This window comes from Triturus cristatus, chromosome 11 (genome assembly GCF_964204655.1).
Source record: "Triturus cristatus chromosome 11, aTriCri1.1, whole genome shotgun sequence".
Lineage (NCBI taxonomy): Eukaryota > Metazoa > Chordata > Amphibia > Caudata > Salamandridae > Triturus > Triturus cristatus.
Genome location: NC_140594.1, coordinates 612,572,128 through 612,598,393, shown reverse-complemented (window position 1 = coordinate 612,598,393; position 26,266 = coordinate 612,572,128). Strand labels below are relative to the sequence as shown.

The following is a 26,266-nucleotide window of genomic DNA, read 5'->3' as shown; positions in this document are numbered from 1 at the left end:
CCCTGAAATAAGCAGCCACTGGAACCATGCATTTTGTGAAGACTCTAAGAGCCGACTGCAATCGAAGGAGAGCACTTTGAATTGGTAATGGCACCCCGCAACCTCAAACCGTAGAATCTTTCTGTGCTTTAAGCAGATGCGGGTATGGAAATACGCATCCAGTAGATCCAGGGAGGTCATGTATGCTCTGCATTTAGAAGTTGCATAACCTCCAGCAGGAATAACATTCTAAAGGGTTGTTTATTGAAGTAATTGTTGAAGAGCCTTAGATACATTATATGCCTCCACTTTTCTGACTTCTTTCTGATGAGGAAAAAATGGAATAAAATCCTGTGTTGCGTTGACTTAGCGGGACCTCCTTGATTTAAAACTTGGAGAGAAGTAAACACATTTCCTCCTGTAGCAGGGAAAGATGGCAATGCAATGACCTGTGTGGAGGAAGATTGGGAGGATTTTGAACAAATTCCAGTGTGTGACCGTGCTGGATTTTGTCTAACACCCATTTGTCAGTAGAGATGTACAACCAGTGATTGTAGAATTTGGAGAGGGGATTGTCAAACTGCAGTGGGACTGAGGCGGCAAGTGCCTGCATTACATCATTGCCATCTAGAATCATCCTGTGACTTTCCTCCAGCCGAAGGACATCAACGCATTGGTTGCCTAGAATAGGCAGACGCTGTTGTTAATCTGTAGGGTTGTTGCAATGAGTATGAGGCTCAAAAACCCTGTAGGAATAGGGTTGATATCTATTCTGCTGGAACAGCACTCAGGAAGAAAACTTGCCTCTGCCAAGAAAAGACTGGAACAGCCGCTGTTACAATGTGCCCAGGGAACGAGCTGTTTCAGTATCCAATTTATGGACTGCAAGGCATAGTCCATATGTTTACCAACCAAGTTTTCCCCATCAAAGGGCATGTCTAGTATTTTTGCCTGCACTGCCAGGCAAAACAACTCCGCTTTCAGTCACCTTTGGCGATGGAATACTACCGCCCCTGCCATTTGCCGAAAGGCCTTGGAGGAGATGTCCATGGCGGATTCAATTATCTCCAAAGGGACTTCTCCCCTTTCATCAGATTTCTCTGGCTTCTTTTTTTCTGGTCCTCGGGGAGATATTCTAGGAGCGCTGACATGTCCAACCACAAGAGACCTTCGTATCTCCCTAGGGTGGCCAATGCGTTAGAAGCTCTGATAGAAGTTGTGGAGACAGCTGAGAAGCGCTTGATAATGTAGTCTAGTCTGCAGCCCTCTCTATTAGGAGGGACCACGCAAGGAGTGGATGGATGTTTAGCCCATTGTTGTGCCGCTTGCATTATTAAAGAGCCTAGATGAGGCTGACCAATAAGGAAAGTTGGTTAATTATCAGGAGCTTTAAAATTTTTTGCAAAGCTGTAGAATGGCCACAGCCACTGAAGCTGATGCTTTCATTAATTGCAATCCTTTCTCCCAGATAATATCAACAACAGGGATAGGTCTTACAGTGTGCTGGGCCGGGTCTTTAAAATCATAGATAAAGCACTCAGTTTGTTTAGCCGGAAGAGGAAGATCAAAGCACTTGGATGTTCTCTTCAAGGATGTCATGGAAGCCAGCAATAGTGGCTGGCGGCAAATCCGCTGCTGGAGTAGACTATGCAGACAGTGGAGTCACATGATCGTCCCATTCAGGGCGATCCTCTACAGAAAAAGTGGATTCCCCCCTGCTCAGGCTGTTGATCACTGTCAGCTAAAGTGTCCCTTATAGTAATAGATGGCAACACAGGGCTTTCTCTTTGTGGTTTGGCAGACCTCCTTGGAAGAGAGAAACTCTGGAATGTCTGATCTTAAACGGGGCTGCTGAGTGGGGGCTTTGGCCTCGGGAACCTCTTGTAATAATCATTGAGCATCATGCGCAAATCGGTGACCAAACAGATAGGGACCGCAATATTAACCCCTTGCGCATGATTTGTTCCTCTTCTGGTTTCTCATTTGGGTAGTGTTACAGGAATGTTACATACTCCTGAGCCAATTCTCGGATTCAGTCACAAAGAAAATTCACCCTCCAGATATGTAGACTTCCCTTGGTCTGAACCTTCATCTTTAGTCTCTTTATACTCTACATTGAGCTGAGAAGGGCATAGCAGAGAGACTTTCGTCTCCTGATTCCTGCATTTCCAGCAGGTGTACTGGGGTTATAGGTGAAACCTTAGAAATGTTGTGTGGCATGGATGACATTATGACTTTGCTTGCGTTGTATAAAGCACCCTTCCTTGCCGTGGCTGATGCAGGCCCAGATGGAATTCTCGTAGATGGAAGGACATCAGAGAAAGCTCTTGGTGTCGACAGAGCTGCTGCGGAAATCCGTGTAATCTGCGACGGTCTCGTCGACGATGCGGTCGTTTTGAGTCTTCGTTGGTGATGAAGAAGTGGTCGTCAATGTAGTAGATGTTGCTGTCGTCACCGGCATAGAAGGGGATACCAGAAACGATGAAGTGGTCGTCGACGGGGTGATCTTCGTTGACGGACTTATTTTCTTTGCCGATAGCTCCATTAATGGAGTAGCAAGAGCAGATGGAGGTGAGTAGGCAGGTCTTCTATGAGAGGCGGAAGGTCCAGCTGGCTATTGCTTCTTGACTTCCCAACACAGGCCTAGACACTGTGAGATTTAGCCCTCTTAGAGTCTCTATCAAATGAGGAGGAGACTTAGTTTTTTACTTTTTTGAGGAGGAATGTCCCCCTCTCCTCACACTCAGACTCTGATTCAGACTGTGGCTTCTCTTTCTGGAGCCAAAGAAACTGTCTGGCCTCACTAGCTGTGCAGTACAAACATTCCTTGTGGGGGTCCTCAGAGAAGAGCCTTGTTTTCCCACAGGTCTGAAAAGCCTCTTTTTGGAACCCTCCGACAGGTTGAAAAATAGGAAATCCCATCATCAACCTGTATCTCAGATGCTGCTTGGAGGTTTAGAGATCAACTGGATAGCTGTCAGCGCAAAAGCTGAGATCTAAAACACTGAAGCTCTTTAATGCGGAAATAAATCTGAGGTTTGGTGGCCCGGCAAGAGATGAGTGCTTCAATGTTTCTGCTCTGATTAGTTAAAGTTCGGATTCTTTAAAACAATGTGAATTGGCTACCAATGTCTATTGTTTTCTATGGGATTTTAATGTTAATGCTTTAACACTGCTTATATTACTGTTACTGTAGGATTCCTACCATAATGATGGGAAGATTAAAGCATGTGAATCTACGAAAGATACAATACTGGAGAAATAAAGGAACTGAATTCAAAGCGTGGAGGTGGTGCTTATATAGGTACAGCACGTCATTTCCCGACTGGTAAAGCATAAGTGCGTAGCTGCATGGCGCCACCTACTGGTGTGCAGAGGTACTGCTAAAAAGTTTCTGGATCCAGTCTGATGTCTGGGGAATACTCAAAAGTTGAGGAATCTGCAGCTAGAAGTCTCTATCAGAATTCCTATTTTTTAGAAGCTGCAATCAGGACAACAGGCTATTAACCTAAAGAGGTTCACCACATTGTGGAGAAGTGTGGCTCAATGATTAGAGCGGCAGACCCTGATGCAGAGGTCTAGCCCGGGACCAGGGTTCAATTCCCCGCCTCGGCAGGTCTTGGGCTCAAAAATTCCACGGACCTGATAATTCTCGCCTCAGTGCCTATTCCAATCATGGAGTCCCACTCTGCAACTCTGGGCAATAGCTTGCTTAATCTCCACAACGGCCCCCACAACGCTAAGGATGCCTGGCCTCCACCTTGGGGGTGCCCAGGAGTGGACGCCTCACAGGGAAAGCCAGGATGGGTTCCACAGCGGTATTCGTACAAGCGCCTTGAGACCCTTGCGGGTGAGTAGTGCGCTATACAAGTATCAAATTTACATTTACATTTCACATGGAAATTACTTTACATATATAATAATACATAGCTCTAACCTTTGGCCGTACTCCCAGAAATCCACTGCAGTTTTCTGCCCCACAATGACATTCGCTTCTTCCATTTCCCAAGCAATCCAAATTGTAATTAAATGTAAGTTCGGAGCCTAAGGGAAAGTAAAAAAAATATTTAGGAATAATTTTTTAAAACATGAGCTACAACACACAATACAAGCTTACATATTTGTAATAGCATTTTATTGGGAGATGATCATCCATGTAGATTTGCAATGATGTGAACAGTATGGAATTACTAGAATGCTTCTAAAGAGCACAGAAGCCCGTTACAACATTTAAACGAGTTGGTCCCAGCGAAGTACTGTATTTATTTCTTCGAACTTGTGCATGCACATTAGCAAACTCCTCTTTTCCTAAAGATAAATAGCTAGACAGCTGCAGTCTCCAGTGTGTAGTTATAGTTAGTTTAGAGTTTCCATAGGAAGTGTCTTTGTTTTGCTAATAACTCTGGTGCCATTTAACGAATCTTCATAACCCCCCCCCCCTCAAAAAAAAGTTCACCGCTTTAGCTCCTTCCTGAAAAGCTTTGTGATGATCTATTAAGCAGAAGCCAAGAGGAAAAAAGGGGGCGGGGGGGGTTAAAATTGTTACTTTCTAATGTTAATTCCCATGGGAAATTTTGATACAGAAAAAACAGTTGAACAGCATTACAACTAATTTGGCATAGGTGAAGAATATACTTAGAAAATGTGTATTTTGCTATTTTTAGTGGGAATCCTTCCGGATATTTGAGGAACTGGAGTTTGAAGTAGTGCTCAAGAAGGGGTTAAAATGATAGCTATATTTGAAAACTTGGTGTTCAGCTATGCTCTGATTGGCCACTTTAAAGGGAATTCCGGATTGGCTGGCCACTTTAAAGGGGACCAGCAATCCGGACTGGCTGGCCACAACTGGAATTGTACGTTGTGGATGCCATTACAGGACTCAGGGATATTGTTCCTGCATTGTGAAAATGCATAAAAAATACATATGGGTCACCCTGAACTTGAGGGATATGTGGCAGGTCCCAAAGGGAAAACAAGTAGTGGCAGTCATTACAGCACTCAGTTGATTTCCAATGTTCTACTGCAGCCTCCCACAGTAGTCTAATGAACAACTACAGTGCTAACGGCAAGTTACTTTTCCTCGGTAATGCCTTATCTCGTAGAGATGGGATCTAGCGGCAGATTCCTTATCTTAGAATCCTCGCCAGGGGCCAGACTGGATCCGGAAATGTTTTCAGCATTACCTCTGCGCATCGATAGAGAGCGTCGAGCGACTCCACAGCGGCATCGACTCTCGAATGTGACGTCAACGGAGTCCATGTAAGCTGTGCCTGATGCGCTGACGTCAGTTTCTATTCTGACCATTTACGAGCCAACAACGAGGAGCCACTTGGATAAATAGTCTCAAGAGAGAGTGTGCCAAAAAAGGGAAAAATCTTCTATGAAGATGTACAGATTGAAAGAATGGCAGCAGAAAGCAAAAAGGGGATCTAGGAGACAATAGGGCCCTCATTTCCTTATCTTAGAATCAGGTACCCAAGCAATACCATCCTTGGAGGAGGGGCTGTGAAATTACCTCACCAAAGATCCCCAATTAGAAGAAGCTGGTCCAAGAGATAGAAAGGGAACGGACTATATGACAAATGATAGGTGAAGCAAGATGCTCACTGAAGAGCTGATCTCCAAGAAGGTCTACGGGAAGCTCATAGAGAGAAGAAAGCTGCAAAATCGAGAGAAGCATGGCATAGAACCAGTAAAACAGGAAGCCCTAACAAGGGATGCAACCTACGATCGGGTAATACAAAGGGAACAAGGACAAAAGTCCATAGAGTCCAGGGTCAAAACCAATGGAAGACGCATACGCAGCATGTTCAAACGCAGTGAACACATACAACAAATAAAGAGCACCCACCGATCATCAAAGAAACTATCCTGAGAAACAGACTTTGAAAAAAGGGACCTCCAATCATAGCATGATGGATGAAGAGAAAAAGAGAACAATGAATGCTGAAGAGCATCGTCAGAAAAACAAGGATGGTAAAATAAATCGCTCATACGGATATGCTTGATAGATATGTATATTAATACTTGACAAGGGGAACCCGTGAGGTAGGAAGGACCCAGGGTACTTGCGAATTTGAAAAACAGGAGGTCCTTCAAAAACAATACAATATGCGATAAATATAGACCAGAATCGGCTCTATATAATTATACAATGCCCAGCCGGACATTGAGGTTTTAATGATCAAAAAAAGTAATTTTTAGACATACGTTAGAATGTAGAGTGGGACACAGTCCTGCGTCCTTACACACTAAACAAAAGGTACAAACAGTCAAACATATAGAACATTTATCAGGCTGAAGAGAGAAGCTTGTAGCCAATACGAGATACAGGGGCAAGCTTTCATGAAAGTACAATGTCATGCACACTTTTAACATATGCGTTTAACATGCATGTTTGTACATAGGGTCGACGACGTTTCGATCTATTCAAACAATACATAGATCATCATCAGGACTAGAGAGTATAAAAGCCTGAAAGTACAATTCCAGAATCGGAAACGAACAATTCCTAGAATTTAATTAGCCCAGATCCAAGTGAGGAAGTGGGTGCGGGGATCCAACGGCCAGGAGAATTCCATTTATTGGCACAGCTGAAAACACTTGTTCGCCGTGGCGTGTGGAGGGAGCTAAGGGATTATTCAGCTTCCCAGCTTAGCGGCTTGACAATCCAAGGTCCGCCAGCAACAAGGTGAACTGCACGGTTCACCTTGTTGCTGGCGGACCTTGGATTGTCACCTTGTTGCTGGCGGACCTTGGATTGTCAAGCCGCTACGCTGGGAAGCTGAATAATCCCTTAGCTCCCTCCACACGCCACGGCGAACAAGTGTTTTCAGCTGTGCCAATAAATGGAATTCTCCTGGCCGTTGGATCCCCGCACCCACTTCCTCACTTGGATCTGGGCTAATTAAATTCTAGGAATTGTTCGTCTCCGATTCTGGAATTGTACTTTCAGGCTTTTATACTCTCTAGTCCTGATGATAATCTATGTATTGTTTGAATAGATCGAAACGTCGTCGACCCTATGTACAAACATGCATGTTAATCGCATATGTTAAAAGTGTGCATGACATTGTACTTTCATGAAAGCTTGCCCCTGTATCTCGTATTGGCTACAAGCTTCTCTCTTCAGCCTGATAAATGTTCTATATGTTTGACTGTTTGTACCTTTTGTTTAGTGTGTAAGGACGCAGGACTGTGTCCCACTCTACATTCTAACGTATGTCTAAAAATTACTTTTTTTGATCATTAAAACCTCAATGTCCGGCTGGGCATTGTATAATTATATAGAGCCGATTCTGGTCTATATTTATCGCATATTGTATTGTTTTTGAAGGACCTCCTGTTTTTCAAATTTGATAGATATGTATGGCATCCTCCGTATAAATGTACGGAGATGCTCATTGAAGAGACAAAAGGAAACAGACAAGCACGAACAAGAAGGTTAAACCAGGTCACCAAGAAGGGTGTAGGTAAAATGCAGCGACATACACCTTATAGAAGGTCAGGCGACCGTTTGCGCAAAACACACACACACACACACATATATATATATAAATATATACCCAAAATACAAGGCATCTACAAGAAAGCCATTCAAGAGACAGGTATATATATGCACAAACATCTGTGAATAAATGTATATACCGATAAATATGCATATAAAACACATAGAAAGTCCAGTGGACATACAAGTCATACAGTGTACGCCAAAAGCATATCCACTCGTCCGAAAGTAACTCATGTCGTCTGCCAGCAAGCGGGAGGACGAGATGTGGAGCAATAAGGGACACTCCAAGAAGAGAGGTAACCGAGGAAGGTCAGAGAGAAGACATCCCACAGTCGTAAAAGAAGAGGTGACGAAAGGAACTGAGGTGGAGACAGAAGAACAAGGCTGTGACACTGCACAAATGCCACATACGAGCAGGAAGTGGAAGGCATCCCCCACTACAGGAAAACACGAGCAACCATCCAAGAACCAAAGCAACAGACTAAGAAAGGACAGCAGGCGGTAGCAGGAGAAGCAAAGAATAAACAGCATGTGGATAATTCCCTATGAAAGAGAAGAAGAAGACTGCCAAGGGAATGAAGGGCTGGCTGAAACTGAGGGCAACAGATAGCCTATTATGACAATCACACAGTGCCCAATTTATGGAAGCAGGTAAGAAACCTGACCAACACTCCATGGAAAATTGAGGAAAGAGCAGATAGAAAGGAAAACCAAGCCTTCTGTGAAATAAGAATACCAGAAACAGATTCAAACAATCAAGGGGACTGGTGTCCCAGGTGAAGAGAACTGAAAGAACAGCAGACACAATAGCTACCCCACGGGTGAGATGGCACGTATGTATAAAAACCCTGCAGGAGGCAACAGCAGCAGCCGTAACCCAAGAAGGTAGGTAGAACACCGAAAGGGTAAAAATACATACAAGAACTCCAGACTGCTGAAGATAAACTGCATAAGGAGCACGGTAAAGTAGAAAAGGGCTTGCATAAGAAAAAAACAGTGACCTTGCGCAAATCGACGGAATATGCCAACAAGAGGCCGCTACCAGAATGGCATCAGGGAGGGCAGTCATGGAACTCAGGCCCTAACCAAGAAGACATATACGAGTAGGATAAAATCCAAGCGTCTCACAGAGTAAAACAAAACTAAGAGAATGTCCACACCGCAGGGGGTCGAAGACCAGGGTGAAGGATAAACAGGCCAAGAGTGTGCCTGCCTGTGGTACCAGTGTCACCCATATTGAGGGGGCAGAGAAAGAAGAAATCAAGTCCCTATAAGGGATACTAAGTGTATAGACAGCTTATAAAATGCCTCTAAGGCATACAAAGTAAGGTCTCCAAAAATTGAGAACAAGGCTACAGTGCATCAGCACACCGTAACAGAAAACCCGCCAGCCACAGAGTAAGCATTCAGGTATGAAAAATCACGTAGCAGAAAAAATTTGAAAGAACGGACTCCCACAAGACAGCAAAGAAAGATGCGTTCCAGATGGCTGGAAACGAAAACTGTCCTTGACAACATAACTGATAAGAAAATGACCTGCAAGCAGGAACACCATGCTGGGAGTAACCCTGAAAGGGAGAGATTACTCCGCCCCATGAAGGCGGACAAGGGCAAAACAAGGGGAACACAAACTGTACCAGACAACCTTAGTACAATGAATAGTTAAGACTATTCACCACCATGAGTAGCTCTAAACCGGAAAAAGGTCGAGTCGGCATGTGCGCCAAAAAGGGAGGCGTCATCAAAAGAAAAGTCAATTAAAATAGTTTCCACAGGCTTTGAAAACCTGAAAGTACTTGTAGGAAAGTGCCCCTTTTTGCATGGTTGCCCCCCAACACTTTTTGGCTGGCATCTGATGCAACCTGACTTGGTGTGCCCTGGGCCCCTGCCGATCAGGTTCCCAGGTCATGTGTTTTTTCCCACAGCTGTATCTTTGTACACACAATTGGCACCTCTCTGGACACAGGTAAGCCCCTTCTACAAAATCAGTGGACAATTTGTGAGCATTTGCAGACGCCTACTCAGGACCGCCCCTAACGAACAAGTTACTTACCTTCGGTAACGATGTATCTGTAAGAAACATTAGTTAGTTAGATTCCTCACCTTAGAATATCCCCAGGCGTCAGGCTGGATCCGGATTTTTTTTTGTAGCAATACACCTTGTGCGTCGCTAGGCGTCGTCTGCGGCTCCGCGTCCGTCGTTGGCATCGTGCGCCGGAATGACGTCGGAGTACTTAGACGCCGCCCTCGCGCGCTGACGTCAGTTCTTGTACATAGCTTTCCGTGCCAGGAACGCAGAGCCATGCAAGAGACCGACACTGGTGCCAAAAGGTCTAGGGCCCTGAACAGGATGACCTTAACCCTAGATGTCGGTTCGCAAAGCGGGGAGGATGGGTGGGTCGGTGAGGAATCTAACTAACTAATGTTTCTTACAGATACATCGTTACCGAAGGCAAGTAACTTGTTCATCTGAGAGAAACACGTTAGTTAGATTCCTCACCTTAGAATAGATACCCCAGCAATACCAACCCCGGTGGAGGGTCTGCGAACCAATATCACACCAGAAAGTTCTGGAGAACAGAACGGCCAAAGAAGCCATCTCTCCGGACTTGGCGGTCCAGGCAGTAGTGCTTGACGAACGTGTGCAGTGAGGCCCACGTTGCCACCCGACAGATGTCCTGCAAGGGAACTCCCCATTCTATGGCAGTAGTCGCTGCGGTGGTCCAGGTGGAATGGGCTCTCAGCCCAACAGGAGGGTCCTTTTTCGCCAAGGAGTAACAAACCTTTATACACAAGACGACCCACCGTAAGATGGTCCGCTTGTGTATAGCCCTCCCCTTCTTAGCACCTACGTATCCAACAAAAAGTTGGTTGTCCACCCGGAACGGTCTGGTGCGGTCCAAATAAAAGGACAGCGCACGTTTGGAGTCCAGACGGTGGAGCCTCTCTTCCTCTTTCGAAGGATGCGGAGGCGGAAAGAAGGTGGGAGTAGTGACCGATTGCCCGATGTGAAAGGGGGTCACCACTTTCGGAAGAAAAGAAGGACGAGTCCGGAGGACAACCTTGTCCGGATGAACAGAAAGAAAGGGAGGCTGAGATGACAGAGCCTAGAGCTCACTCACCCGTCTAGCCGAGGTGATAGCTACCAGGAAAGCAGTCTTAAGAGTCAGAAGATGAAGGGGACAATTGTGAAGAGGCTCAAAGGGAGCGCACATCAGAAAGGTCAAGACAAGATTCAAATCCCACTGAGGCATTACGAAGGGGACAGGAGGAAACATGCGAGTAATGCCTTTAAGAAAACGCGAACCTACAGGGGACTTGAAAAGAGAAGGCTGATCTGGAAGCCGTAAGAAAGCAGAGATTGCAGAAATATAACCTTTCAAGGTGCCCAGAGCAGAGCCCTGCTGGGCCAAAGAAAGAAGAAAGAGTAGAACCTCAGAAAGAGGGGCGGAAAGGGGATCCACAGCCTTTGCTGTGTACCATGCCACAAATTTGTTCCACCTGCAGGCGTATACCGATTTCGTGGAGGGACGCCTGGCAGTCTTCAGGAGGCAAGTCAAATGGCATCAACTGTCGCCGCTCAATCTCCACGCATGGAGGTAGAGACTGGACAGGTTCAAATGGAGGACCGTCCCCTGCTGCTGCGACAGAAGGTCCTCCTGAAGAGGCAGCCGTACCGGAGGATCGATTGACATACTGAGTAGCTCGGGATACCAGTACCTTCGTGCCCAATCCGGAGCCACTAAAATGACTTGGGCCCGGTCGCGCCTGATCTTCTTCAGCACTCTGGGCAGAAGTGGTATAGGGGGAAAGGCGTGCAACAGACCGCAACTCCACTCGCGACGAAAAGAGTCTCCGAGCGAGTGCCGCCTTGGAAATTCCAACGCGCCGAACTGCTGACATTGCGCATTCTCTTCGGTGGCGAATAGATCTAACCAAGGCTCTCCCCACTGCAGAAAGAGACCTTGCGCCACGTCCGAGTTCAGACGCCATTCGTGATCCATCATGCACTGGCGGCTGAGTTCGTCTGCTCTGGCGTTCAGAGAGCCCGCCAGATATTGAACGACCAGGATGATGTCCTGGTGTTCCAGCCATGTCCAGAGGCGCAGAGCCTCCTGACAAAGGGTCCACGACCCCACCCCGCCCTGTTTGTTGCAATACCACATGGCGGTGGTGTTGTCCGTGAACACCTGCATGACACTTCCCCGGACAGAGGGAAGGAAGGCTTTCAGTGCAAGCCGGATCGCTCTCAGCTCCAACAAGTTGATATGGAGTTGAGACTCCGCCGGATCCCAGAGGCCTCTGATCACCGCCCCCCCCCGCCCCCCCCCCCCCCATCCCAGGAGGGACGCGTCCGTCACTACTACGTGCTCCGGTTGGGGTAGGGTGAGGCATCTGCCGCTGACCCAATCACGGTCCGTGAGCCACCACTGCAACTGTTTCGCAGTGCCCTCCGAGATCAAGACATGGTCGGACAGGTTGCCTCGATGCTGGGCCCACTGAAACCTCAGGTCCCGCTGCAGAGCCCGCATTCGCCACCTGGCGTAATGCACCAACAGGATGCAGGAGGCCATCAGCCCCAGAAGCCGCAGCACCAACCTGACCGAAACCCAGGATAGAGGCCGAAAGATGGGAATCAGAGCCTTAATATCCCGGACCCGCTGTTCCGGAGGATAAGCCCGCAACTGCGCCGAATTGAGAACCGCTCCGATGAAGAGGAGCTTCTGGGAGGGTCTCAGGTGTGACTTCGGCATGTTGATGGAGAACCCCAGCAAATGCAGGAGGTCGGGCGTAGTCTGGAGGTGGGAGACAACTTGCTGGGGCGAGCCCGCCTTCAACAGCCAGTCGTCGAGATAGGGGAAGACTGGAACCCCCGATCTGCGCAGATGAGCTGCGACCACCGCCATCACTTTTGTGAACACCCGAGGGGCACTGGTGAGGCCGAAGGGGAGCACGGTGAACCGAAAGTGCTCCTGACCCACCGTGAACTGCAGGTAACGCCGGTGGGCTGGCAGGACGGGGATGTGAAAATAGGCGTCCTGCAAGTCCAACGCTATTATCCAGTCTCCAGGGTCGAGGGCAGCCAGAACCTGAGCTAAAGTGATCATCTTGAACCTCTCCTTCCGGAGGAAGGCGTTGACGCTCCTGAGGTCCAAGATAGGGCCTAGGCCCTCTTTGCCCTTCTTGGGAACCAGAAAGTAGTGGGAATAGCAACCACAGCCTACTTCTGGACCAGGAACGCGCTCGACGGCCTCTTTGGGCAAGAGGGCCGTAACTTCCTCCCGCAGAAGATTTAAGTGATCCTCCGATATACGGTGGCACTGCGGTGGCATGGCTGGAGGGGTCGTCTCGAAGGGGAGGGAGTAGCCCCTTCGGACGATTTGCAGCACCCACCTGTCCGATGTGATGGATCGCCAGTGGAGCAGGTGATGGTGAACTCGGCCGCCCACTGCCGTGGAATGGGCCTGAAAGCTCGGACTAGGAGGGCTTTGAGGCGGATGCTGCCGGTGTGGATGTGGACTGACCGGCACGTTGTCCTCCAGTACCGCCACGGCGGAATCCACGTCCGCGACCGCGTGCAGGTTGGTCCTGCGGCCGGTGGCTAGGCGGACGTGAGGAGGCACCCCTTCCTTGGCCACGAAAGGGGCGAAAGGTGGAAGTTTGTGGCCGCGGGGCCGAGAGACCCAAGGACTTGGCCGTAGCCCAGGAGTCATTAAAACGAGTCAGCGCACTATCCGCCTTATCACCAAAAAGGTGAGTGCCATCAAAGGGCATATCCATGAGGGTACTCTGGACATCCCCCGAGAAAGACGTGGACTGCAGCCAGGCGTGGCGCCGGAGCGCCACCGTGGTGGAAATCGCCCTACCCAGCGAGTCCGTGGTGTCTAGTCCACACCGTATGGCATGTCGTGCTGCATCTCGCCCATCAGCAAGCACCTGGGAGAGACGTGTCCGGGCCTCCTCCGGACACAGGGGCAGCACGTCCTCCACCGTATCCCACAGAGAGTGGGAGAAACGGTCCAAGAGGCAAGCGGTGTTTAAAGACCTTAGGCCCAAACTCAGGAAAGAGAACAGCTTCTTTCCGAACTGTTCCAGCCTCTTGGATTCCCGATCCGGAGGAGCGGACGGAAAGGAGGATTGGGAAGTGGAGGCCTGGATAACCAGACTCTCGGGGGTGGGGTGTTGGGACAGGAAACTGGGGTCGCCCGGAGCAGGGCGGTGGCGCCGGGCCACGTTCCGATCCACAGGAGGAACTGTGGAGGGCTTGGACCAAGTGCCCTGCAGAACGTCTATGAGGGCCTCATTGAACTGCAGCAGAGGCTCTGTGGAGCTTGCTAACGGTTGAAGAGCCTCTGTGAGGATGTTAGTCCTCACGGCCACAGCTGGCAACTCGAGCCCCAGGGCTTCGGCCGCCCTGCGCAGCACCACTGAGAAAGCTGCACCTTCCTCCGAGGCCACAGTCGGAGGAGAGATGAAACCAGCGTCAGGGGAGGTGTCCAGACCACTGGCATCCCCCAGTTCGTCTGCCCAGTCCTCTCACAGTTGGCCCTGTCTGGCCATAGGGTCCTCGGACCCCTCCCAGTCGCCCCCGTCATCCGATTCCTAATAAACAGGAGGAATGATCGGAGCCGGGCGGTAGATGAAACGCTCATCCATCGGCGTCGAGTGCGCCGGACCCGGGCTAAACCGGGGAACGGCATCGTCCGGAGACGGAGGCGGAACCGGTGTCGGCGCCGGCGGAGGAGGCGTCGTGAGGTCGACCGGCGCCGGCAGAGATCCAGGCCTGGATCCCTCGGGGACCTGCGGCGTCGGGACCTAAGTCGTCGACGGCGCTGGGGCCGGAGCTGCCGGCACGCGAGGTCGTCCAGTCGAGCCCTCGGGGCCCGAAGGCACACCGGCAGGCGTCGACGGCGGAGCAAGACCCCTCATGGCCGAAAGGAAGGCACTGACCTCCACCGAGTCGCGTCAGTCCCAGGGACCGGCGGGTATGGAGACGGACGCGGCTCCTGCGGCTCCGATGGAGCCGCGGGGGTGGGACCACCCTGGCCCTCGGCCGAGTCGCGCGACCGGCGAGGGGAGTCTGAAGAGCGGTGTCGCCTCTTGGACTTCTTTGATCGCTTTGACTTACCCGAAGACTTCCGAGCCCGACGAGCGATGATGGTGGCTGCGGCTCCGGGACCGGTCCTTGGGCCTCCTCCTGGAGCGGGACCGTGATAGGCGCGGAGCCGAGTGCCGAAGCTCAAGAAGCTTACGGGACCGCTCCCGCCTAGCCTTCGAGGTCAAGACCTGACAATCGGGGCACGACTCTGCGTCGTGGTCGGCCCCCAGGCAGTAAAGGCACCGGCGATGGTGGTCCGTCACCGACATCAGTCGATGACAGGAGTCACAGGCTTTAAACCCAGGCATCCTACCGACACCAGAGTCAAGTCGACAGAAGACCAAAAAGAGTCAAAAAAGTTTAGTAAAAAATTGACTAAGGGGTAAGCTCTTCCCGGATCGGCGCTGTCTGGCGCGGGAAAAAGAAGAATTGACGTCAGCGCGCGTGGGCAGCGTCTAAGTACTCCGACGACGTCATTCCGGCGCACAACGCCAACAACAGACGCGGAGCCGCAGACGACGCCTAGCGACGCACAAGGGGTATTGCTACAAAAATCTTTCCAGCCTGACGCCTGGGGATATTCTAAGGTGAGGAATCTAACTAACGTGTTTCTTTCAGATTGACCAGTCCAGACCAGAGCCAGGCAGCACAGCTGAGCAGAGCAGAGCGGAGCGGGGGAAATCAGTGAGGGTTTCAAAACACAACCGCCGCCGCCGCCACCGCTACCGCTTTCATCATCACCATCACTGCTATCACCGCCGCCGCTCGGAACCCCGAATCGCGTCAGGAGAGCTGTGGGAGGCGCTACACTGCCCCGGGAATCCGCACCCTACTGCTCCCAGAAAACTTGGCGGGAATTGCAGTAAACCTGCTGACTAGGTGGACACGGTGGAGCCAGCAAGCGGAGCCAGCGAGCAAGCCGGTGAGATCTGAGTTTCCCGGGTGTCAGCGCGGCCCACAGCAGTGATAGGGGGAGGAGGGGCAGCGGATTCAACAGGCTGTCTGAGCGCGACTGTGCGTGACTGGGCTCAAAACAGAAAAAGAGGCTGAACGGCCACTCCACTCTTCAGCACTCACGCTCCTTGGGCCCCACTTCAGCCACACAATATACATAATATAATACAATCTCCTGCAGCTCTACACAGTTCTGCCCAAATTTGCTCCTGCTGTTGGTGTGGTGGCGGTTGTGGGACCGTGGCAGCATCCAGCTGGGAGTAGAGATAGTGGAGAGTAGCAGCAGACTCAGCTGACACCAAAAAAGACGGAGTAGGGCGCTGCAGGGGGGTGCGGGGCAAGTAAGGAGTAGGATCACTCCACCCCCTCGAGCCTGCGGTTCATTCTTCTCATTCCTCTCATCTCTCGTGCTGCACCGGGGGCAAGGAGCTACAAGGGAACACAAAGGGAAGCAAGGAGCCAGTAAAAGCTTCGAAAGCAACAAAAGTACCAAAACCCACAAAACTACAAGCTACAAAGCTAGAAAGCTACACAGCCACACAACCATAATCATAACCACATCATACTGTTACAGAAAAGCCTCTCTTGCTGCACTGGGGGCAAGGAGCAACAAGGAGCTACGGGAATACAATACTGCTACAGAAAAGCCACAGAAGAGTGGGAGTTGCAATATTGTGAGGCCTGAGAACTTAAGTCCCCGGACTAGCTTATCTACTACAGAAGACCCCTCACTGCTCAGTAATGAGCACTTGATCCTTTAAGCCTCAAGACCCTGAGCTAACTAATCTGTAGTGAATATCTGAATCTTAATCAACTAAGCAACTTCATACTTAACTTTAATTCACAGTCAGACTCTTGACATAATAGAGGGCGACTAGGTCAGGTTGAACTAAGTCAAGCAGCCTGAGACCCTGAGATCTTGAATTCACTGAAAAAGACGGTACACTCTCAGAGAATCCAGTCACCTACACCTACATTTATTAGTAGCATCGGATAGTGTCGGAGAACATTGGGAACAAAAAGAGACGTGTATCCTGGTCAGCCCAACAGAATGCGATCGGGTAAGGAACGGCGGAGCGTCACTAGCGTAATCAACAACCGGCAAAAGAAGAACAAGGTTCTTAAAGTACCTATGAAGCAACCAGGCAATGTTCCATCCAGCAATGTGGAGAACACGCCAACGGTTGGCACAACGGCCGACGCAGTCTCAGTCCACACGCCAATGTTGATAAAGCTAAGTGATGGCCCTCCACCATTTGAAGAAAAAAAAAAAATCCGGTTATCAATCTAAAATTTATTCTAAGTTCTTTTTCGTAAAAGATGCTGGCGCATTATTAAACCACGCCAATGAAACACAGCGGGGACTTCCCTCCCCCCTAACCACAGAAACATCTACAATGCAAGCAACCGAAGCAACTCAAGGGACAAGGGAAAGAACAGTCTCAAAAACAACTTAAGAAGCCCATCACCAAAGCCCGCCCAGGAATACAACTATGAGAAACAGCAGAGACAGCAGAGACTATACTCAGCACTTACTAAGGATGAAGACGTTGATGGTGTCAGAGGTCTCAGAGGTGTTAGAGGGGTCAGAGATAAATATGAAGACAATGACGGAAGTGACAGCAACAATAGCAATGTCAGCCTCGCCCTAAACAAAGACCACTTCAACAACATTACTGAAAAAGCCAATAAGGAAACAAGGGAATTTTGGCAATCATCGGGCACCTCACTCTCCAGCGAGTCCCTAGAGACACTGAGAGTACCTTTTGAACCTTCAATTTCAATCCGGACGATTCACCAAGCAAAGAAAGAAAGAGCAACTCAACATCAACACCTTGAATATATCAAACCGCCGACTAACTCCAACAAATCTACGGAGCATAAAACGGTTAACAATACATCAGCAGAACTACTATCAAAATTCGAGGAAGACAAGACTGACCAAAAGAGTATTGAAGAACTAACTCCCGCCCACACCAGACTAGACAGCGGGCCACAGCACCCTGAAGACCTCCAGGACCCGGAAATAGATTTATTGAACATCACCCCATCAGACCAAATCTTGGGAGGACATCAAATAATTTCAACGCCAAAATATTCCAATAGTGACCAGGAGGAAACTCCAGATAACCATGAGGAGACCTACAGCCACCAATGCAGGAAAAAATCCTCTCTCCCAACTGATGAATGGGAAAAATTGGTCAACACATACATCTTGGAACAAGCATTTGCAATGCAATAGGTCTCGCATTATAAAAGTGTGAACAGTTGGCATTGCTAAAATAATGCAACACTAGCTATTGGCATTGTAAATGATAATGGCATTTATTTGTTTGTTTTATGAAAATAGATAAAAAGGCATTGTCATGAACAATGCCAATAGCTTAAACTTTTGCAAATGCGAGACCTATTGCATTGCAAATGGTTGTTTCAGTACTAGAGGCTTTTTTAAAGTTTTAGTCACTACTCAAAATGAAATCCATTTTATCAGCGTTGCCAGTGCGCCTTTATGTTTAATGCCATGAAGGAAACACAATGTTCTAAGCAGATTGCTAAATAGCATCTCTAGACCTGATCACAATGTCTCACTTCATGCTGGACAGTGGTCACCCTGTTTTCATGCAGCGCCAAGACGGGGTGAACTAATGCACAGACTGAGGTCTGTCAGCCTCCGAGGCTCAAAGCATTCCTTGCAACAGTCCTCTGTGTCAAGGTATTGCCATGTGTACAGCACACACTCTGCAACAGCAAGTGGTTTCAAAGTTGGGGTGACTTCCCAAAATTTCCCGAGGTGTTCATCGTGTTTGTTTACAGCGTATTTATGCTGACAGCCCAAAAAACTGTTTGTGGTTGTGTGTGTGTGTGTGTGTGTGTGTGTGTGTGTGTGTGTGTGTGTGTGTGTGTGTGTGGTTGTGTGCGTGTGTGGGGGTGTGCATGTGTGGGGGTGTGCATGTGTGGGGGTGTGCATGTGTGGGGGTGTGCATTTGTGGGGGTGTGCATTTGTGGGGGGGGTGCGAGTGTGGGGGGGTGCGAGTGTGGGGGGGTGCGAGTGTGGGGGGGTGCGTGTGTGGGGGGGTGCCTGTGTGGGGGGGTGCGTGTGTGGGGGGATGCGTGTGTGGGGGGGCGTGTGTGTGGTTGTGTGTGTGTGTGGTTGTTTGTGTGTGGTTGTGTGTGGTTGTTTGTGTGTGTGGTTGTGTGTGTGTTTGTGTGTGTGTGTTTGTGTGTGTGTGTGTGTGGTTGTGGTTGTGTGTGTGGTTGTGTGTGTGGTTGTGTGTGTGGTTGTGTGTGTGTGTTTTTGTGTGTGTGTGTTTTTGTGTGTGTGTGTGGTTGTGGGATGTATGATGCTACATCGCAAACGTTTTCATCGCAAGCATTCACATCGCCGTCTTTACATCGCACACACATTCACATTCACAACGCACGCTGTCACAACGCAACCCATTACATCGCTCCACCATTGAAATGCATACAAAACACAATCACTACGCACATAAACACCCCGCATGCTTTAACATCGCATATTTTTCCCGAAATAACCCACACTACATACATACAATGCATACAAAACACAATCACTACGCACACAAACAACCCGCATGCTTTAACATCGCATATTTTTCCCATGAATCAGCTCCAGCCTTGATTCTTCCACAATCAGCGTCAATGGACCTTGAGCCACCGCCACTGTTCTATGGCCACAATGGATCAATCTCAGGACAGTATTTCAGAACGAAGAGTATTCCATGCTCTTCTAATTCTAAAGCAGGGAGTAGGAAGGCCAGGGTCTTGGAGAAAAATGCCAGCACTAAAGGGAGAGTAGCAGCCTAGGGTTGTGGGGACGGCGGCTGCTAAGCTGACACGGGGAAAGAGGGCCACATGAAGAAAACCAGCTTGGCAGCGATGTCCGACAATATCAATTTCTGGTTTCTTAAATTAAAACACTATCCAGTCCTGACATAGCAGGACAGTCCATGGCCACAAAAGCTAAAGCCCAGGGAGCAATTTATCGGCATTTGACTCACAATGGTGGTACCACTTTCATCGTTTCTACATTGATTATGAAAACACCGGCTACCACTACAATTCATAGAGATCCTTTTTCAGGCAGCAGTGTCCACTATTACTCTTGCAAAACAGGTTTCGACCAGTCTGTAAAAAAAAAATAACCCTCGTGAATAGGTCAAGGCATCTTCACTCTAGAAGTAATCGGAGGGCTTGGCTCGCTTTTGGGTAGGTGTGGACACAGCAGCAATGGACTTGGGGGTTAGTATGGGGAAGGCTGATGCTGGCTTTGAATGCTTCTGGGGGGGTGTGTATAAGGCAGAATTTTTCTTCCGAGTGGGTGTCGAACTTTCTTCTTACTCGAACTCCCCAGTGTACTGCAGAGAGGTGGAGTCTTTAACACCCCATGTAGAGGCTTCTGCTCGGGATTGAAGGCGATTCGTGGAGCAACACCTGGGCTCACAAGAATACTCTTGTCTGTTTTCTTGAATTCTGCTGTCTGACGAAGGTACAAAATAAGATTTAATGCCTTTTGCATTGTGGAGGAACTTGCACATTTGGCCAGGCGCCTATTTCTCCTTTCCACCTTTGAACCCTTATTTGTTCTGTGACTCCGGCTCCTCTTCTTTTGGGGAGAAGACCCATCAGCTCACAGTGAGTTAGGGGTGCAATGCAAGACATTGAAGACTGTAAACAACGCATCCATTGTATTAATAAAATTGACACGTGTGACTCGGTTTGGAATAACGTGCACGTAGTAACGTTGTGCAATAACCTCATGGAGAAACGACATGGTCCTTTTGTACACATGTGCAGCTCCTGCCAATATGAGCAGTGCTTTATTCGTGCTTTCTGCGAGCAGTATGGGCATTGTTTCTCAAAATATTTTGTCATAAGGGGGGTGAAAGTGTAGGAGTCACATGTCATTCATACTGGTAGGCAGTAGTTTAAGAGTGCTTGGTGTGGAGAAGCACAAACGCAGAGTCGAAAAAGAAACAGCACAGTTGGGAGTTTCCTTTTATAATAAGAATCGATTCTTAGCCAAATGTACCCTCTTTGCAACATTAATCAATGTTCTAATGTATATTTTGCGGTGTGTATGCAGTTTTGGGATGAAAGTTAGTAGCTCACTATTCTATATTAGGACTTAAGTTATAAATTGCAAGTCACCAAAGGATGTCTCTTTTGAAAGCAGTAATCTGCACTAACTTCACAGAGTTCACAACCTCAACCGAAAGCTGTATAAACTTTCAAACACGGCGCCCCCAAGACAATTTGAGTATCGTCCACTTGGTGGCAGTGGAGCCCCATATGCTCGGATATGCGAAGTAAATGTGCATGCGATCTAAAAACATCATGTGTTTCCCGTTGCACTTGCTTGCGTTGTAAACGTTAGCGAAGTAAATGTGCACGCGATCTAAAAACCTGCGGTGTCAAGCCTCCCGCGATATAAAAGCCGCGTTGCGATGGCAGCGCAAGAATACAGTCTCGTTGTAATGGGTGTTTCCCGTGGTTGTGTGTGGGGTTGTGTGTGTTTGAGGTTGTGTGTGTGGGGTTGTGTGCGTGTGTGGTTGTGTGTGCGTTTGGTTGTGACTGTGTTTGGTTGTGGTTGTGTGTTTAAGGTTGTATGTGGGTGTGGTTGTGTGTGGGGCTGTGGTTGTGTGAGGTTGTGTGTGGTTGAGGTTGTGTGTGGTTGTAGTTGTGTGTGGTTGTAGTTGTGTTTGGTTGTGTGTGTGTTTGTGGTTGTGTGTGTGGTTGTGTGTGTGTGTGGTTGTGTGTGTTTGTGGTTGTGTGTGTGGTTGTGTGTGTAGTTGTGGTTGTGGGTGTTTGTGTGTTGTGGTTGTGTGTGTAGTTGTGGTTGTGTGTGTGGATGTGCGTTTGTGTTATTGTGTGTGGGTGTGTGTGTGAGGTTGTGTGTGGTGTTTGTGTATGGTTGTGTGTGTGTGTATGGTTGTGTGTGGTTGTGTGTGTGTGGGTGTGTGTGTGTGTGTGGTTGTGAAAACTCAGGATTAAAAACATAACACAGTGGCTGGTGAAGTCTATACTTATGAGAATTTCTATACTACTTTTAGAGAGTAAGGAAAGATTGACAAAAAAAATAGTACATTTCTAAGCCTGTGCATTCAGTTTTTACATGCCTCTTGCCACTTCATAGCTCAGTCAGCCCTGAGGGGGGGGGGGGGGGGGGGCCTCCATGTACTTTGCAGGGGGGCCTCATCAGGTTTTGTTACACCCCTGGTTAGCTGAGCTCCCCATTCCTCAAAAAATGTTTGTCTAGTTGCTCCGCTGGTTGACGGTCCTTTTTTCGTGCAGATCTGGCCTTCAAGCAATTTGATTCACTTTAAGTAGAGCATGTTCTTGCTGGTGTTTGTGGGCGTCTTATGGCTTTTGTACATGTATGAATGTTCGTGTCTGTGTGTATATGTGCCTGTGGGTAGGAGTCTTTCTTTTTTGGCGGTGAGTGCATATTGGTTTTGTCCCATGTGTCAGTTTGTACATGAACACACGTTGCCAGTCTGTATCATCTCTAGGTTATGTGTGCGCCAATGTTTGTATGCGTTTGCCTTAGTGCGTGCATGTCAAGGTTTCTGTCATTGTGCGTGCGGAATTGTGCTATGGGTGTTATTTTTTGATTGCATGTAAGTTGGTATGTTCGCTTGTACGTGTATATGCTTGTTAGTGTGTGTATCTCAATCTGCTCATCAATGTATGTATTCGTGAGTCGGTACGTGTTTATAAATTGGTGTAAGTGTTGCTGTTAGTATGTGCATGCGTAAGGAAATGTGCCAGTGCGATTGTGTGCATATGTTCATGTTGAAGCCTCGGTGTGTCAAGTGTGTTAGCCGGTGTCATTGTATGCAGTTGTGCCTATAAGTGTGCTTCTCCGTGTTAGTCGGAGAGGATACGTGTGCGTTGTGCGGTAGTTTACGTGTACGAAGATGTGTCAGTACTATGTTACCAACCAGCCTTCTCTTGGCGCTAAAAATAGACCGGAATTGTGACATAATTCACCCGCTAACCTTACGAAACAGGGAAGAGAATAGATGGGTTTTACGGGGACCTTCTGGAAGCATCGTAATCAGTGATTGCCCTCGGGCTAGCTGGCAAAGCGTTCCAGGCGTTTGGGGGCGTACAGGAAAGCTGTGTGATGGGCTTCCAGTCAGTGAGGCCGTGTGGGCCGGCCCTTGACACCCCAGGGCCTCCCCACAGACGCGCGAGCCAGAGGGAGCGGCCTCATCTGTCAGAGAAGAGGGCAGAGCTTGCCATGCACGCCGCGGAACAGGCGGATAATGTTTACAAGGGGAAGCCTGTAGGATAAGAGGGGTAAAGAATGGGAAATGTGCAGGAGAGGCTGCAAAAAGATATCTATGCAATGAAAAGGGGGAGAGAAAGAGAATATGTAGACGAGACAATGCTGAGAAAGGAAGGAGAAGGGTGTAGCGGGGCAATATAAAGGACGGAATGTAACTGGTGCTCATGTAAAGCGTTTCCTTCGGGTCGAGTTTGCGCTATATAAATCTGCAATAAAAATAAATAAAGATTGGAGTGTGCCGTTGTAGAGGGTGAGTAGAAGAGCTAACCATGAGTAGGGGTTAACACTATACATGGGTCATGTGTAGGGGAGGTGATGTCAAAGGCGGCATCGTATGGAGAAGGGTTGTAGATACAGAAACAGGCAGTGTGCTGGAAGGTGAAGCAGTGTAGGGAAATATGTAGGATGTAGAAAAGTCAAATAAAGGGTATATAAACTAAGCTGTACAGAGAGTTGTAGAGGGGTAGAGCCTAAGATGTGGGTTACTGAAGAAGAAATGTGTTGGGGACAGAAGGTGTCATGGGAGGGAGATGGTGCATAGGCAGACATGTTTAGAGGAGTAGATGTACTGGAGTAAATGTCTGGGGTGTGCTGCATGGCACTGCAAAAGACAGTGCACCGAAGAGGTAGTGAATAGTGAATGTGAATTGTTTCGGACTATGATATAGAGTGAGACATAGATATGAAAGGCAGGGACTCTAGAAGGAACAAAATGAAGGGGGAAGTGAAGTTATTGGGGTACATGAATGATAAGGAGGGAGGCTGCAGTGCAGGGAAAAGGAGGGCACATAGGTATGAAAGGATGAGGTGCAGCAGAGGGCCGTGTTTTATAAAATGGAAGGTTAAGGAAACAAGGAAGTTAACAGCGGGGCCAAAGTGAAAGTGATCGCGGGGGAAAAATGCTACCGCCGGCCACAGCTTGCAGTGCATGTGCGCGAGTGGTGCGCGCGCAGCAGTAATCACGCCATATGGCGCCTCCGCTCAAGCGCGCAAGCTGTAGCCGGCGACAGCATTTTTTGGAACCCTTACTTAAAGTCTCGCCAGACCAGCGCAAGCGCTGGGTCAGGCGAGACCTAAAAAAGAGACAAGCCCCATCGTACTGAGGAGTCCATTACAAAGCTGACCAACGAAGAAACACCAACCGAACAGAACAAGTTTTGGGAGTCCCTATCACATACCATGAATCTATCTACAAAAGCTATGGAATTTCACTCGGATAGGATGGACATTCAGTTAGCTCTTCTCAATTGCTTAGCAACAAATGTCGCAAGCATCAACAACAAACTCTTGGAACTGAACAACTTAATCAAGAGAGTCCAATCTGAAACAACAATAAACCCCCCAAGCTGCGCATGCATTTCAATAGCTGAAAAAATTGCCCCATTACCCACAGTTATGCGAGACCTCCTAATCGGATCTCAAAAAGACCATCCTAAAAGCGAAGGAAAAGGTGAAGGCAGTGCTCTAGGAAAGGAACTCAACAACAATCTGTCCAAAGAGTCATTGAGCTACCCCAAATTAATTAAGGGGAGCAAGCACACAAACGCACCGCACGAAGAAGGAAAAGACAAGATTCCCGGACAACAAGTGCAGACACTCCGCAAACAACTCCAAAACAACAAGGGCGCCCTGAGATGAGGAAACGTCCGGGACCAAATCAAAAAGAGCTCAAGGGAAATCACCAAAAAGAAGAGCAGCACTTGCGCAGCCCCATCGAGCCATCAAGTAAGCCCGAAGACGACGACGACACAGCTATTCAAGATGCAATCGTCGAAACAACGCCGCAAAATTAGAAGAAAAGGGAGGAATAAAACTACCTCCATTCAGACCTTCTTCCAATCGAGAGGCAAGAATCCAAAAGGGATCTCCGGAACAGAGCTGCACCAATGAACCTTCTTCTCAGCATAAGGGAATGACGGCATCAAATGAACCCTCACAAGGCGGTCCTGAAGATAAAGAAAGACCACCTTTAAATGAAAGCCAAAAGACCGCAAAAGAAAGTGAGTCAAAACAAACCGAACAAACTCGGACAACTGTCCAGTCCGAAACAAAGGATGAAAAAACAACGAGTAGCACCCAAAAAGAGGAAGCGAGGAAAAAAGTCTGGATAGATAATAAAATTGAAACAATAAAAATTCCAATTGTCAAACCTAGACCGGACTTGGAAATGGCAAGACCATTTGGCTGAAACAGCCACAAAAGGGCAGGCTGACGCGGCGATTCCCGCCCTCACACGGGAACTTGGAAACGATGCCAGCGCTGTCCTCCAGCCACCTAGATATCTACATGAGTGGGAAACACAGCCAAGAATGGAAACACCCCAAGAAACCACAACGCGGAAAGAATCTAAAGTGTCTCGGAGCACCACAGTAGAAGCGAGGGACAGCGCTAGCCCACATAATTAGAGGAACAGCGAGAACACATCATCAGAAGATTGGTCCTGGTTAGCAAAAACCATCAATAATAGGCGCACAGACCCATGACAGGCCATCAAACAAGGAGAAGATGCTTCGCAACTAAAAATCTGCTCCTGGAATATAAATGGGCTAGAGTCAAAAATTATGCTTATAGAACTATTAATGTACTTTCAGCAATTCGACTTAATTCTACTTCAAGAAACTTGGGTGGCAGAACCTCTCCACCTTCAAGGCTTCGAGTCATATCACCTACCAGCTAGTAGAAGCACGAAGTACGGTTGTCTGAAAGGTGGCTTAACCACGTACGCCTCAACAAAAACAATAAGCTTAGCTAAAGAATTAACGATGAAATATACATCTAATAATGGGATCAATGCAATCCAGATGGAGACGATAGGACCCAAGAAAAGTAAACAGCAAGTGGTATTGGTTAACACCTACATTCACCCTAGAGAGAAAAAAACAGGTGCAAAATCTCTAGTGTCAGAATTGACGAGGATCATGACTGCAGCAACGACCCCACATTACATAATCTCAGGAGATTTCAATATGTCTCTCAGCTGGAAAAACGGCAATAACAATCCAGCAGAAGAACAACTACTCAAATGGGGGTTCTCCCCGCTGGATGAAAGGAAGTGGGGTAATCAAACCAAGGTATCCAAAACCCTATTGATGGATCTAACAAGCCTAGGGCTGATAGCATTAAATGGCAGACTCCCGGGCGATTGCCCTCAAGCAGCAACCTACCACAACATGGTGACAAGTTCAGCAATAGATTACACCTTCATATCTCTTCCACTTTTTAATCTAGTAAGTGGGTTTAAGATTGGAATAATGAACTTTAGCGATCACTTGCCACAAGAGCTTAATCTGGAGGTTCAAGGTACAGCGCAAACTTCCCCAACAGAAATTCAAGACTTAACAGAATCCTCAAACCACAGAAGAATAAAATACAAAATAAAGGACCAGGAAAAATTTCTGGAGACGGTAAA

General features: G+C 48.3%; 1 protein-coding gene across 2 annotated transcripts in view; it reads right to left on the bottom strand.

The window, feature by feature from the left end:
• The window catches only part of NSD3 (nuclear receptor binding SET domain protein 3), a 1,492,250-nt gene that overhangs the window by 156,112 nt on the left and 1,309,872 nt on the right, over positions 1-26,266 (bottom strand). For both annotated transcript variants that reach the window (XM_085633955.1, XM_085633956.1), the window contains one exon: positions 3,917-4,023. In XM_085633955.1, the coding sequence (XP_085490081.1) occupies positions 3,917-4,023 (107 nt within the window). The remainder of the gene's footprint in view (positions 1-3,916; positions 4,024-26,266) is intronic.